Raw genomic sequence first — 11,242 nt, forward strand, 5'->3', positions numbered from 1 at the left:
CCCCTTGCCTGGGGAAAGCTCCTCGTAGCCAGGGCTGGGCTGGGAGAGGATTCTCACCGCTGGCTTCTCTTTTGCCACAGCGGTAAAACCTGGGCATTGGGGAGGCTGCTGGGAGGGCAGGAGCTGGGGGACAGCCCAGCCATAATGGTTCACTGTTAGAAATACTCGCAGGTTTCAAGGTTAATTCCAGCTCCCTGGCAAGGTGGGCTCTGGCCTGATCACAGTCACTGAATTAGCTGGATTTTTTTTTGTTTTTAATTTATGCTGCAAATTTGAGCTAAATTTGCTGCTAATATGACAGTAAATAGGGGCAGAGAAATGGCACTCCCGTCCCCAGCGTGCCAGCGGGAGCCCTCCCGTCCCTGGCCAGCGCTCGCAGCACTCCAGCCTGACACTTCTCTTGGAAATTGCCGGAGGAGAGCAGCGCTCCCGCGGTGCCGGGGCCGGGCTGCGAGTGGCTCGGCACTGGGCGGGTGCTCACCAGGCCGGCACCCGCCAGCACGGCCGGGAGCTGCCCGAGTGCGTCTGTGGCTGGATCCATCCCGGGCTCCAGCCCCATCCCTCATCCCGTCCCCGCCGGCTGCTCACTGCCGCAGCCCTTTGCCCTGGCACAGCTGCCGGAGTCGGAGCTGCCTGCCCTGCTCTCGCCAGTGACACCGTCCGTCGCACCGCTGTGTTTATGTACCGCTTTGTGGCCATGATGTGTTTTTGGTGACCCGAGGTCAGCATCCCTGCTCGCGGGCTTGTCAGGAGGAGATGCATTCACAGATGTTAACGGGCAGATGGGAAGAGGAGGGAGGTTTCAGCCCAACCTGCATAGCACACGCCAGCAACCCTCGTGTCCCCCCTGTGGGGACAGTGTGGGGCCGGCACAGCCGGCGCGCTGGAGCGGTACCCGGGCTTCTGCTCCCAGGTCCACCCGGGGGATGCCTCCTGTGCCTTCTGATCTCCCGGGGAGACTCCTGCACAGGCAGCCTGTGCCGAGGGGTGAAGGGGTCCCGTGGCACCAAGGAGGATCCGTCCCTCCCGCGGTTACTGACCGGTGCACGTGCCGGGATGCATCTCAAGCGCCTTTGCTGCCGGCTGGACATCGGTGCCTCTGCAGTCACTGTCCCCCTCCGTCAGCCGGGGGAACGCGGGTACCTGGGGAGGGGAAGGCGCCGTCGGCTGCAGTCGCTGTCAGACACGTTTGCTTTTCCTGCAGCGGTGCAGGCGCGCGGGGCGGCACAAACCCATCGGGTCGGGAGCCAGCCCCATGCCGGGGATGCAGGGCAGGGTTTGTGCGGACTCGCCAGAGGGCAGGAGCAGGAGCAGGCCCTCGGCAGCCATCCCCGGGGAGGGCTGAGCATTGCCGACAGCCCTGGTGCCGAGCTGGAGAGCATGGAGACAGCGGGGCTGGGGGGCACAGGGAGGGGACGGCTGTCTCGGCACCTCTGCAAGGTTCTCTCTGGGGGATCTCCATACACATGCTCTGCAGCCGGCAGGGAGGGAGCAGCTCGGCTCTCCTGGCAGTGCCGCCTGCTTTCTTCTGCCTCATTTTGCCCCGTGGTGGCGGGGGGGCCCCGGTGGCATCTGTGCTGGGAGCTGCCGGTGGTGGGAAGCTGGTGTGAGAGCGGTGCAGCCCCCAGGGTGGGTGGGTGGTGATGGCCGCACCGACCTGCCGGTACCCTCGGCAGGTCTGGGTGCTGGTGGGGACCGGCTCGCCTGGACGCAGCCTGGGGGGCCGAGCGGTTGGCGGGATGCGGCTGCTGATGGCGCTTGGGGCCAGGCTCCAGCGGAGCTGCCGGGGGCATGCCTTCGGCCGGGCTTGGGGTGCCCCTCGCCCCAGCGCGGACCCAGGGCTGCAGTGGCCATATCCAGGGCCAGTTCCCTTCCCGCCGTGTCTCATGGCACGCTCCTGCTGCCGGGGCGTGGGGAGGGGGCCGCCGAGGGAGCGGATGACAGGAGTGTGAGGCTGAGCCAGCAATTAGTCCTCTAAGTGTCTTGACTCACCGAACCATAATAAACCATGAATTATGACTGGGAGCTTTGTGAAGGGAAGAATAAGCCACACTTGATCGCAGCCCACGGCATAACAGCGGCAGCCGGAGGGAGGGATGAGGGGCGGCAGAGGCGGCACGGTCCTGCACCCGCCTGCCCGGGGGCATCCTCCTCCCCTAGGGCTGGGGGAGGCCGGGAAGCCCCCAGCCCCTGTCCCTGCCCAGCACAGGACGGAGCTAGCCCCCCGCCACCGCCGCCTGCCGCCCCTCCAGCCTGGCTGCGAGGGTCTCCTGCTCGTTTAGGCAGAGAAAGAAACATCTGATTGACCAGTGCTGTAATGGTTCGGTGGGGTAAATAACTCATGGAGCAAGCGCGAGTGGTAACTCGGTGACTAACGCGCATTTGCAAACATTCAGTATGTATTTAATCGTCCTCCAATATATGTTTACATGAACACTAACCCGAGGGCATGCCCACATCCCTGTTTAAGCCATGGCTGTCCCAGCAGCCGGCGGCTGGTGCCTTGGGGGGGTCCGGGAAAGCCAGCACGGCTCCTTGCAGGGCTCCACCAAAACTGCGGGCAGCGGGCAGGGTCCTGGCCAGGCTCGCCGGGGCTGCGTGGCCTCGTGTGCTCCACAGGGCAGGGACAGCAGGGGGGACGGGGCAGGGGGACGGGGCAGGGGTCTGGCGGGTCATTTCCAGGTACCCGGGGCGATGCACGACCTGGCCTTGCCCCTGGCACGGGTGGGTGGGAGCCACCCTTTCCCCACTGCCCGCTTGCTGCCGGCAGCCCTCCTGCCCATGCCGAGCGGGGGCCGCAGTAATGAATCCTGCCCGCCGTGGGGAAGGAGCGTGGCAGCCTGTATATCTCTGGTTTATGAGAGCACCAAGCTGTCCCAGCAGGCGTTTTCAATTCCGTTTATCTGTGTTTCCCCATTGAGTTCATTTTATTTCCCCTGATTTTTGTTTCCTGGAAGATTTATTGATCCTGATTTGCTCAGTTTATGACAGGTAGCAGGCCATAAAGCACGCGGAGCAGCCAGCCCGTCGCCGGCCCCCTCCCTTCCCCTGCGAGGACGCGGCACCAATGTCAGCGGCGGGGAGAAGGATGGTGCTGGGTACGGAGGGGCCCGGGGTGGGCAGGGGGCCGGGGCGCTGGTCAGCTCTGGCACCTCGGCTCTCCCCTGTCCCCGCCAGCGGTGTTGGCGGGAGCGGGATCCGGGCAGCTCGGCCGCCCCTGTGCAGGGTCCGTGCCCTGCCGTGGGGCTGCTCGTGGCTGGGGGCTGCCCGGGGGGAGCCAGGATCTTCTCTGCCCCTCTGTCCCTCCCCAAAGGTGGCCCGTCCCGGTGGCCCCACGGTGGCAGGGGGCTGGGGGTCGAGGGGGCTCTGCGGACCCAGAGTGCCCTTCCACCCTACTGCCACAGCCCCTTCCGACCGACCTCCGGCGGGTCCCCAAACTGCCCGTCACTTCCAGACGCCACAGCCCCAATTAAAGCAATTCTTTGTGTTACCATTGCCAGCAGCTGCGGGTCTGGCACTCCTGCCCTTTGCTTCGGCGTCTGCTGCTGCATGGGGCGGGGGGGTCGGTCTGGCTCGGATGCCCAGTCACCGACCGGTGCGCGGGACGGAGGGTGCCCGGCAGACGTGGCTGTGCCGGGGCTCCGGCTGCAGCCTGCGCGGGGCTGAGCCGGCCAAGGAGCCGCGTGTCAGGTCAGTGTGAGGGTGGTTTTTAGCACACCCTGGAAAAGCACAGTTAAACGCTCGTGCTGGAGTTCAGCAGCTCTGCAAACACTTGAGCTCTCAGATTCCCACATGGGGGCTGGCTCCACGGCCCACCCGGTACCGACCACCCATCCCGTCCTGTGCAAAGGCTGCGCAAGTGAGCGCGGACCGGGTAGACCAAGAGCGGTCTGCCCCCAGCAAAGGGGTGACTTGATGACACTGGTCACTTGTTCCTGCAGACACCGAGCCCGGAGATGCCTCTGCCTCCTCCTCCTCACCTCACCAAGACATCCCGTCCCCGATGGCCCAGCCGCGGCTCTCCCGGGCGGCTCTCGTGGCAAAAGGGCTTCGCTGTCCCCCGGGAGCCGCCGTCCCCCTCCGGTGTTTCTGGCCGGTGTGGGGCTCAGCCCGCCCTCCTGGCACCTCTCCTGGGCCATCAGCCACATTCCGCTCTCGTGGTGCCACCTGGGACTGTCCTGCCGTGATCCTGGGGCTGGGGACTGTGCCGGCGGTGGCCTGGCTGCCCCCCCTGTCTGGGGTGTCCCAGGGTGACCACTGTGACCGGGAGAGCCAGCACAGCCCAGTGCCCTGCGGGCACCAGCTGCGTTGCATCTCTTGGCATTGGGGTCCTGGAGCCCCCTCCCCGCAGAGGGACCATGGGGTAGGAAGCTGGGATGGATGGGGCCGGCAGTGAGGCAGAAGAGGGGGACGAAGGGCTGGGATGTGGAGGGCGGGAGGGAGGGACTGGCCTCACCTTCCCTCCTGCTGTCAGACCTTATTGTCCGTCCGTCGATCCCTCTTTCATGGGTTGGTTTATGGACTGTCTGTTAGGAGCTTCCAGCTTGTCACTCACAACTGCTGCGCTGGGGAAGCGGGGAAAGGCTGGCCATGGGGAGGGGGTCGGGGCCCTGCAGACAGCAGTGGGCTCTGCGGTCCCCAGGGATGCTGTGGGAGGGGGCTGCTGGGGCAGGGGCTGCCGCGGGGCCGGCAGATCCATCAGCGGGACCTGCCCTCCTTTGGATGCACTTTGAGGCGGCCAAGCCCTGGGGTTAATTAATACATAAGCTTCCCAATTAAAATCTGAAAGAAAGAAGGTGCTTGATTCAATCAAGCCTTTTCTCCGCTCATCTGCCAAATTCCCGTCTGTGGGAGCAGATTTTAATTGTGTTCAGAGTAATTTGGACACGGCTGGAGCCCTCAGGTCATCGTCCCTGCCTCTGCTCCGCATGCCCAGCCGGGCTGCAGGGTCCCGGGGGGCTGGTGCAGTCTCTGCCGGGACCCTCTGGCTTCAGCCATCGCTCCTGCCATCAGGAATCCTGCGGAGCAAAAGCCTGATCCCGGGCCACGGCTGGGGAACAGGTGGGCGAGTGTTGGTTAATGGCTGGACGTAACGGCCCCAGCATCACCGCAGCAGGAGCACGGATGAGCCCTTTGCCGAGGAGCATCCGGCACCAGGCAGCGCCGGACCCTCCTGCTCTTCCTGCAACCCTTGACCACCAGAGCTGTTCCCCAGCCCGGGATTCCCTCCGGCACAGAGCCCGTGCGGCTGCTGGCGCCGGGGTCCCGGGTGAACAGGGGTGCAGGAGCCGCGCTGGGAATCCCACCGGGAGAACCGGGCTTGTTAAACCCTTCTGTTGGGTATTTCCCTCAGTTCCCCTGCTAAGATGGATTAAAGGAAAGCGATAAGTATATGGGATTTCCATGCGTCCGGAGGGACGGGGAGATATTAAAGGTATTAACTTTTCTGTCTGGGCTGATAATAATTCATTTTCAGAGGGGATCAGGGCTTGGCGAGAAGCCCCAGGGAGCTGCACGCCGCTCCCGACAGGGTGCATGTCCCAGCGGGCTCCGGTGGCACCGGAGGGACCTGCGCGGTGACTGTGAGCCGGCAGCGCCGGCGGCACGAGGTGACTGGTGAAGACGGGAGGGCACAGGGCACCCGGTGCAGATACGGCGGGACCCACCCGGGCTGAGCACCACGTGCCGCAGCTGATGGCGAGGCAGGGATGGGCAGGGATGGATGGCTGGCCCCATGCTGGAGGAGAGTCCAGCTGAACCAGTTCATCCCAGTGCCGCTGCTGGCCCCAAAGCGATGCCTCTCGGGCGGTGGGGACAGGGCAGGTGACCCCCACAGCCCCTGCCCCTGCCTGCAGCCCCTGCCTGCCTCTGTGGCCGAAACGGTGGCCAGGGGAGCGCGGGGAGGCTGGCAGCCCCGGGCCCGGCCGTGCCAGCGCTGGGGGCTCAGCCCCTGTCCCTGTGCCGTGCCGTGCCGGGCGAAGCCGCCGCAGATTGTGACAATAACATTTGCTGGTGACCTGCACGCGGGGACCATCTTTACAGAGGAACAATAATCTCTCCAGAGGAGATGAAAAGAATTCTAATTACATCTCCGAACAATATTTGTTTTGAGCAAGGAAAGCAAACCATATGGCATGTGGGAGACTGTTTGGGGGCCGCATTAAACAAGGATTTGTTTTTCGTTTATGCTCTGATCTAAGCAGAGATGCAATTGTGCTTTATTTATTTATTACACCTCGGAGGTGCGTAGGGTCCCGTGCACACTCTGGGGCAGAGGTCCGGGGGGTGGTATGGCAGCAGGGGGGCCCAGAGGCTCCTGCTCCCTCCCTTTCCTCCCGCTGCTCTTTGCAAAGTGCCAGGGGCTGGGGGGGACCAGGCAGCTCTGCCGGTGCCGGGGAGGGGCAGTGGGGTGGGCGAGGGGCAGCCGGGGATGGGGCGGGGGGGGTCCACCTGTGCGGCAGGGACCTGTCCCCTCTGCTGAGGGTGCCGGGTCTGTTTGGCCGGGGAAGGGTCCGGGCACTCCTGGTGACCCCGCTCGCGTGGCCGGTGGCATCATCCCTCGCCGGGATGGCGGCGCGTCCCCGCAGGCGCCCGCAGCCCTCGCTCTGTCTCCTGCAGCCCTCTTCACCGAGACGCCCCACGACATGACGGCCCAGGCGGGCGAGGACGTGGAGATGGCGTGCTCCTTCCGAGGCAGCGGCTCCCCCTCCTACTCCCTTGAGATACAGTGGTGGTACGTCCGCAACCACAAGGACTGGACGGACAAACAGACGTGGGCTTCCAACCAGGTAATGCCCCTCGTCCTCCCGCTCCGGCAGCAGCATCGACAGGCAGAGCCCTTCCCTGCACTCGCTCAGGGGGTTTTGCTTGCAGCAGCTGTTGGGGTTCGGGGGGGGGTGTCCTGTCCTTCAGCAGCATCCCCAGCGCTGACCGGACCTGCAAACAGCAGGGTCTCGCTCCCCTCCGCTCCACGCTCATGGGCAGAGAGGAGCCTGGGGGTCCCACGGCGCGGGACCACGCGTGGGGTGCCCGGCATCTGGCTGCACCGAGGATGCTCTGGGGCTGGCGAGGCTGGGCTGTCCTGGCCGCCCTTCCCAATTAGCTGAGAGGCCATGTGGCCCATCCCCTGGGACTGATCCCAGGCAGAGGCTTTGTCTTTGTGCTTGTGCCTTCTCCCATCTCATCGCAAACTGGTCCCCTTGCATCCGTCCCCGCGTCCTCCGCCCCCCCAGCCCTCCCTCGTTTTCCCCATTTCCGTGTGTATCGGTCTCAGCAAACAGCTGTCTCTTTATTTCTCTTTCTGTTCACACAGAGATAAGGGCCAAATAATGGGAAGGCAGCTTTAGGTATTTTAATGAGCCTTTATTATTGTGTCTTTGGCAGAGCTGCTACTGGTATTACCATAAATTGAGAGAAGCATCGGGGAAGTGCTGCCGCTCGGGAGCACTGCCGGGGGGCCGAGGGGGCTGCGGGGGTGAGGGGTGGCAGGGCGAGGGGTGCTGGGGACGCCCGGTGTGGGGAGCGGGCTGCGTGGCGCAGCGGGGAGCCCGGACGCCTGGTCCCCGGCGCTGCCGCTGGCTGCCGAAGGGGATTCAGGCTGCTGCCCAGCTTGCTGGCTGCTTCGGGAATATTTATGGTAATCGGGGCAGTGCTGGCTGTGAAGGGGCCGGGGTTGCCAGGGACAGGGGTCACTGCCGCAGCGGTGATGCCGCAGCGAGTGGGGCTCCGTCCCCAGCCCTGGGTCACGGGGAGCACCCGCTGATGGAGCCGAGCTGCAGCGGGGACCCACGGGCGAGCACCCCGTCCCCCCCTCCGGCTGCCGTGGTGCTCCGGTGCTGCCGTTCCCTTCCCGGCTGCCCCGTGTGGCTCCCATCTGCCCTGGGTTCCCCGGGTTTGCTGGGGCTGAGCAGCCCCCTTCTCCCTTCTCCCTCCTCTTCCTCCTCGCTCGGGGCAGCCATCCTGGGGGTGAGCAGGGGTCTGGTGGGCTCCTGCCTCCTCCCAGCCGAGCTGACAATTTCTCTTCCCTCTCTGGTCTCCCTCCCCACCCTGCTCTTCCCAGCAGCTGAAAGCATCACTGCAGGAGGAGCCTGGGAAGGACGCGACAAAAATAAGCGTGAGTTTGGATAATGGTTCTTGCAGGGGCTCCGGTCGAGGGCTCGGCTGGAACATTTCCCTGCGATGCCGGTGCTCAGTGTTGCATGGAGCTGGGGAGGGTGGGAGGTCTCCTGGGGTTTGTGTCTCTGTCCAAGGCCAGGCGCCCCGGACGAGGTGTCCTGGGAGGCAGGGGGGTGCGCTGGTCCCACTGGTGCTGCCGTGCCGCAGGGTGGGCTGGATCTGCCCCAGTTCCACGCTGGGAGCAGCCTGGACTGTGAGCCCCGTCGGCTCCTGTCGGCATCTGAGGGACACGTTTACGCTAAGGAGAAAATAATCTAATTTACTCACCGGATTAGCATCCCAAAGCCATTTAGGCTCACGTGAACAGAATGAGGAGACACTAATCAATTAAACAAAATAAACGCTCTTGGCCTCCCACTGTCAGGCACGTGTCCCCCCTCGCCGCTGTCTCTCCCTGCCTCAGGGGACTCCGTGTTTGGGGGTGCCACAGAAACAGAGCACTATCGGAAAGCGCTTCCCACCATCACCCCTGCCCTGGCAGCCTCTTCTGGCTCTTCCATTTTTCCCTCGCTGAGTGAGCAAGGGGGGACGGGGCTCGCCATGCGCCCACGGCTCCTCAGGGCCGGGTGGATCAGTCCCTCTGCCCAGCTCTCAGCCCCAGGAAATGACAAAGAGTCATTTACAAGGGGTAAAATGCCAGAAAACTTCACAACGGAGGGCATCGCCTCTCATCTCCCATCTGTGGGGAGCAGCGCCTGTAGATTCTCTTGCCGGTAACGAATCCCCCACGGGGACCATATCCCCTTTAATCTATTCATGCCGTGGGTCCCCGAGGTTTCAGCCCCTTTGGCCACCATTCCCACAATGGGCACCGCGATGCGCCCACAATCTACATCCAAACCCCAGCGGGTGCCTCCAGGATCTGTCCCTTGCCGGGGTGCCACGGCTCGCCACCCCACGACCAGCAAAGCGCTGGGGCTGCAGTCAGAGCGGCCAGAGCCCGGGCGCTGCCAGCCCCTGGGGACGATGCTGCCCACCGCGGGCGGCAGGACCCGGCAGGAAACTTTGCAAAACATCACTTGCACGGCTCGGGAGGGCTGCTGGTCCCCTCCATCCCCCCCATCCCTGCTCCTAGGGCGCAGCGCTTTGCTCCCCCCGGTGAGGATGTCGGGGTCCCAGTGCCTGATGACGACTGGGGGCCAAATCCTGTGCCGGGCAGGGACATGTGGTTGGGAGCTGGTGCCATGTTAGAGCCAAGGGAAGGCAGGTCCTGCGGCACAGCCAGTGCAGCCACACGGAGCCCAGCCGGGGTGGCAGGAGAGGCCGAGGCGGGGGCCTGAGCTGCGGAGCCATCCCGGGGCCAGTGCTCCCCCTCAGCTCGGCCGTTGCATTTTTCAGCATAATTAGGCAGTTAATTGCACGCCGGAATGTAATCGATGCATGTGCATGTGTAACCAGGATTTATTTTGAAGCGCTCGCGGTGCGATGCTTCTGCCGTTTCCTCCAGATCAAGCCAGCAGGGAGAGGCTTGAGTTTTAAACCTTGTTTTTTGTTATTTTAAATGTCCTTGATTATTAAGTGTTTACAGAATGGAGGAGATAAATGAACACGGGCAAGACACCACCACGAGCGGTTGTGATAAAATGTATGTTACAGCCACAGAGGCAATTGACTGAGAACAAACGGCAGCGTCAAACAATGCGAGACGATGTAAATCATATGCAGAAACCACCGCGTCAGGCACCCCCTTGGCCATTTTTTATCCGCCAAAACACACTTGGTGCTGGAGGCGCCGGTACCGGCTCTGCCTGGAGCCACCGTGCTTTGCGGGGCTGCGGAGAGGAAAATTGCCGCCTCCCTTTGCCATGTGGTAGCAAACACAATGGGTCTGGATTTATTTTTTCCCCCCTTCAATTCTTTAAACTCGCTGTTTGGCTGTTGAGCAGCAGCGCGTTGCAGGGCTGAGCTGGGGCTGGGCAACCTGCGGGGGTCTGTCCGGCCCGGCCCGGCCCGTGCGGGGGTCTCTCCCCCTGTTCCCGCGGGGCAGCACGGGCCGTCACTGCCCTGCCCGAGCCTGCAAAGCCGTGAGCGTTACGACCGGTCATAAAATTATCCCTCCCACTCATAACCGAGCTGTGGGTTGAGGCTCGGTGACCTGCTGGGCAGCGGCTCCACGGCCACCAGCGGCACCAGCAACCCGGGGTTTTCTTTTATTAGCTCTAAATTTCCCAGCCATTAATTTCGGTAAGTGATTCCTTGCTCTTCTGACACAAAGGGGGTTTTTTGAAGCTCCTTTCCCGTGACGGCCTCGGCGCCCTGGCACGCTCACACCGGGGCCGGCAGCTCGCCTCCCTCCCGCCCCGCAGCCCCCGCCACCCCCTGCCCTGTTTCGGGAGCAGCTCGGAGCCTGCCTTGGAGAAACGGCCCTGCGGTGGGATCGGCCCCCCCGGCCCCCCATCCCCAGCGCTGCAGGATGGGTGCTCACGGCTGCAGGTGGGCTCTGAGCAGCCCCAGCCCCAGCCCTGACGTGCGGCACTGGCCGCCTCTCAGCAGCCCACGGGGCGCGGGGCAGCTGCTCGCGTGTGCTCGCGCGTGCTGGTATGTGCATGCGTGTGCGTGTGCATGCGTGTGCTGGCGCTGGCTGCCCTCACGGCTGCAGCAGCTCAGCCCGTCGGAGGGGCCGGTGAGGGGCCCCGGTCCCCACGCTGCCGCCCACGTTTCGGTGCTGCCTCCTTTGCCTTTTGGGCCGGGAGTTTGTATCTCTTTAGTCGCGGCTCCCAGCCCCATTTCTAAACACCATAAAATCTTCAGCTAACAAATGCAGCGGCAAGTAGAAAAATGGCCTTTGCCATCCAGTGTGATTATAGGGAACAGAGCCAGGGGCCTCGGGGCGGGTTATAAATCTGATTTATTGACCCAGCCCAACAGCAGCCGCAGCTCTGGCTAGTGAATAAGTCTTAAATTTCATTGGGTGATAAATACTGAGAGCGAATCAATTTGGTAGAAAAGCTAATTAGCCGGCATGGTTCCGCATCGATCTCCGAGCCCCGCGCGGCCGGGCGCACGCCAGGGACTCCGTCGTCCCGCGGGCCGGGGCCGGGGCCGGGGTCCCCCCGTGCCGACCGCC

The 11,242-nt window shown here is 63.7% G+C and overlaps 1 protein-coding gene across 1 annotated transcript in view; it reads left to right on the forward strand.

The window, feature by feature from the left end:
* The first annotated feature begins 6,623 nt into the window (after nt 1–6,623).
* VSTM2L (V-set and transmembrane domain containing 2 like) overlaps nt 6,624–11,242 on the forward strand; it is a 5,071-nt gene continuing 452 nt past the window's right edge. The window contains exons 1-2 of the mRNA XM_010569736.1: nt 6,624–6,788; nt 8,063–8,113. Of these exons, the coding sequence (XP_010568038.1) occupies nt 6,645–6,788; nt 8,063–8,113 (195 nt within the window). The 5' untranslated portion in view covers nt 6,624–6,644. The remainder of the gene's footprint in view (nt 6,789–8,062; nt 8,114–11,242) is intronic.

This window comes from Haliaeetus leucocephalus, unplaced genomic scaffold (assembly GCF_000737465.1).
Source record: "Haliaeetus leucocephalus isolate CR32 unplaced genomic scaffold, Haliaeetus_leucocephalus-4.0 Scaffold273, whole genome shotgun sequence".
NCBI classification, from domain to species: domain Eukaryota; kingdom Metazoa; phylum Chordata; class Aves; order Accipitriformes; family Accipitridae; genus Haliaeetus; species Haliaeetus leucocephalus.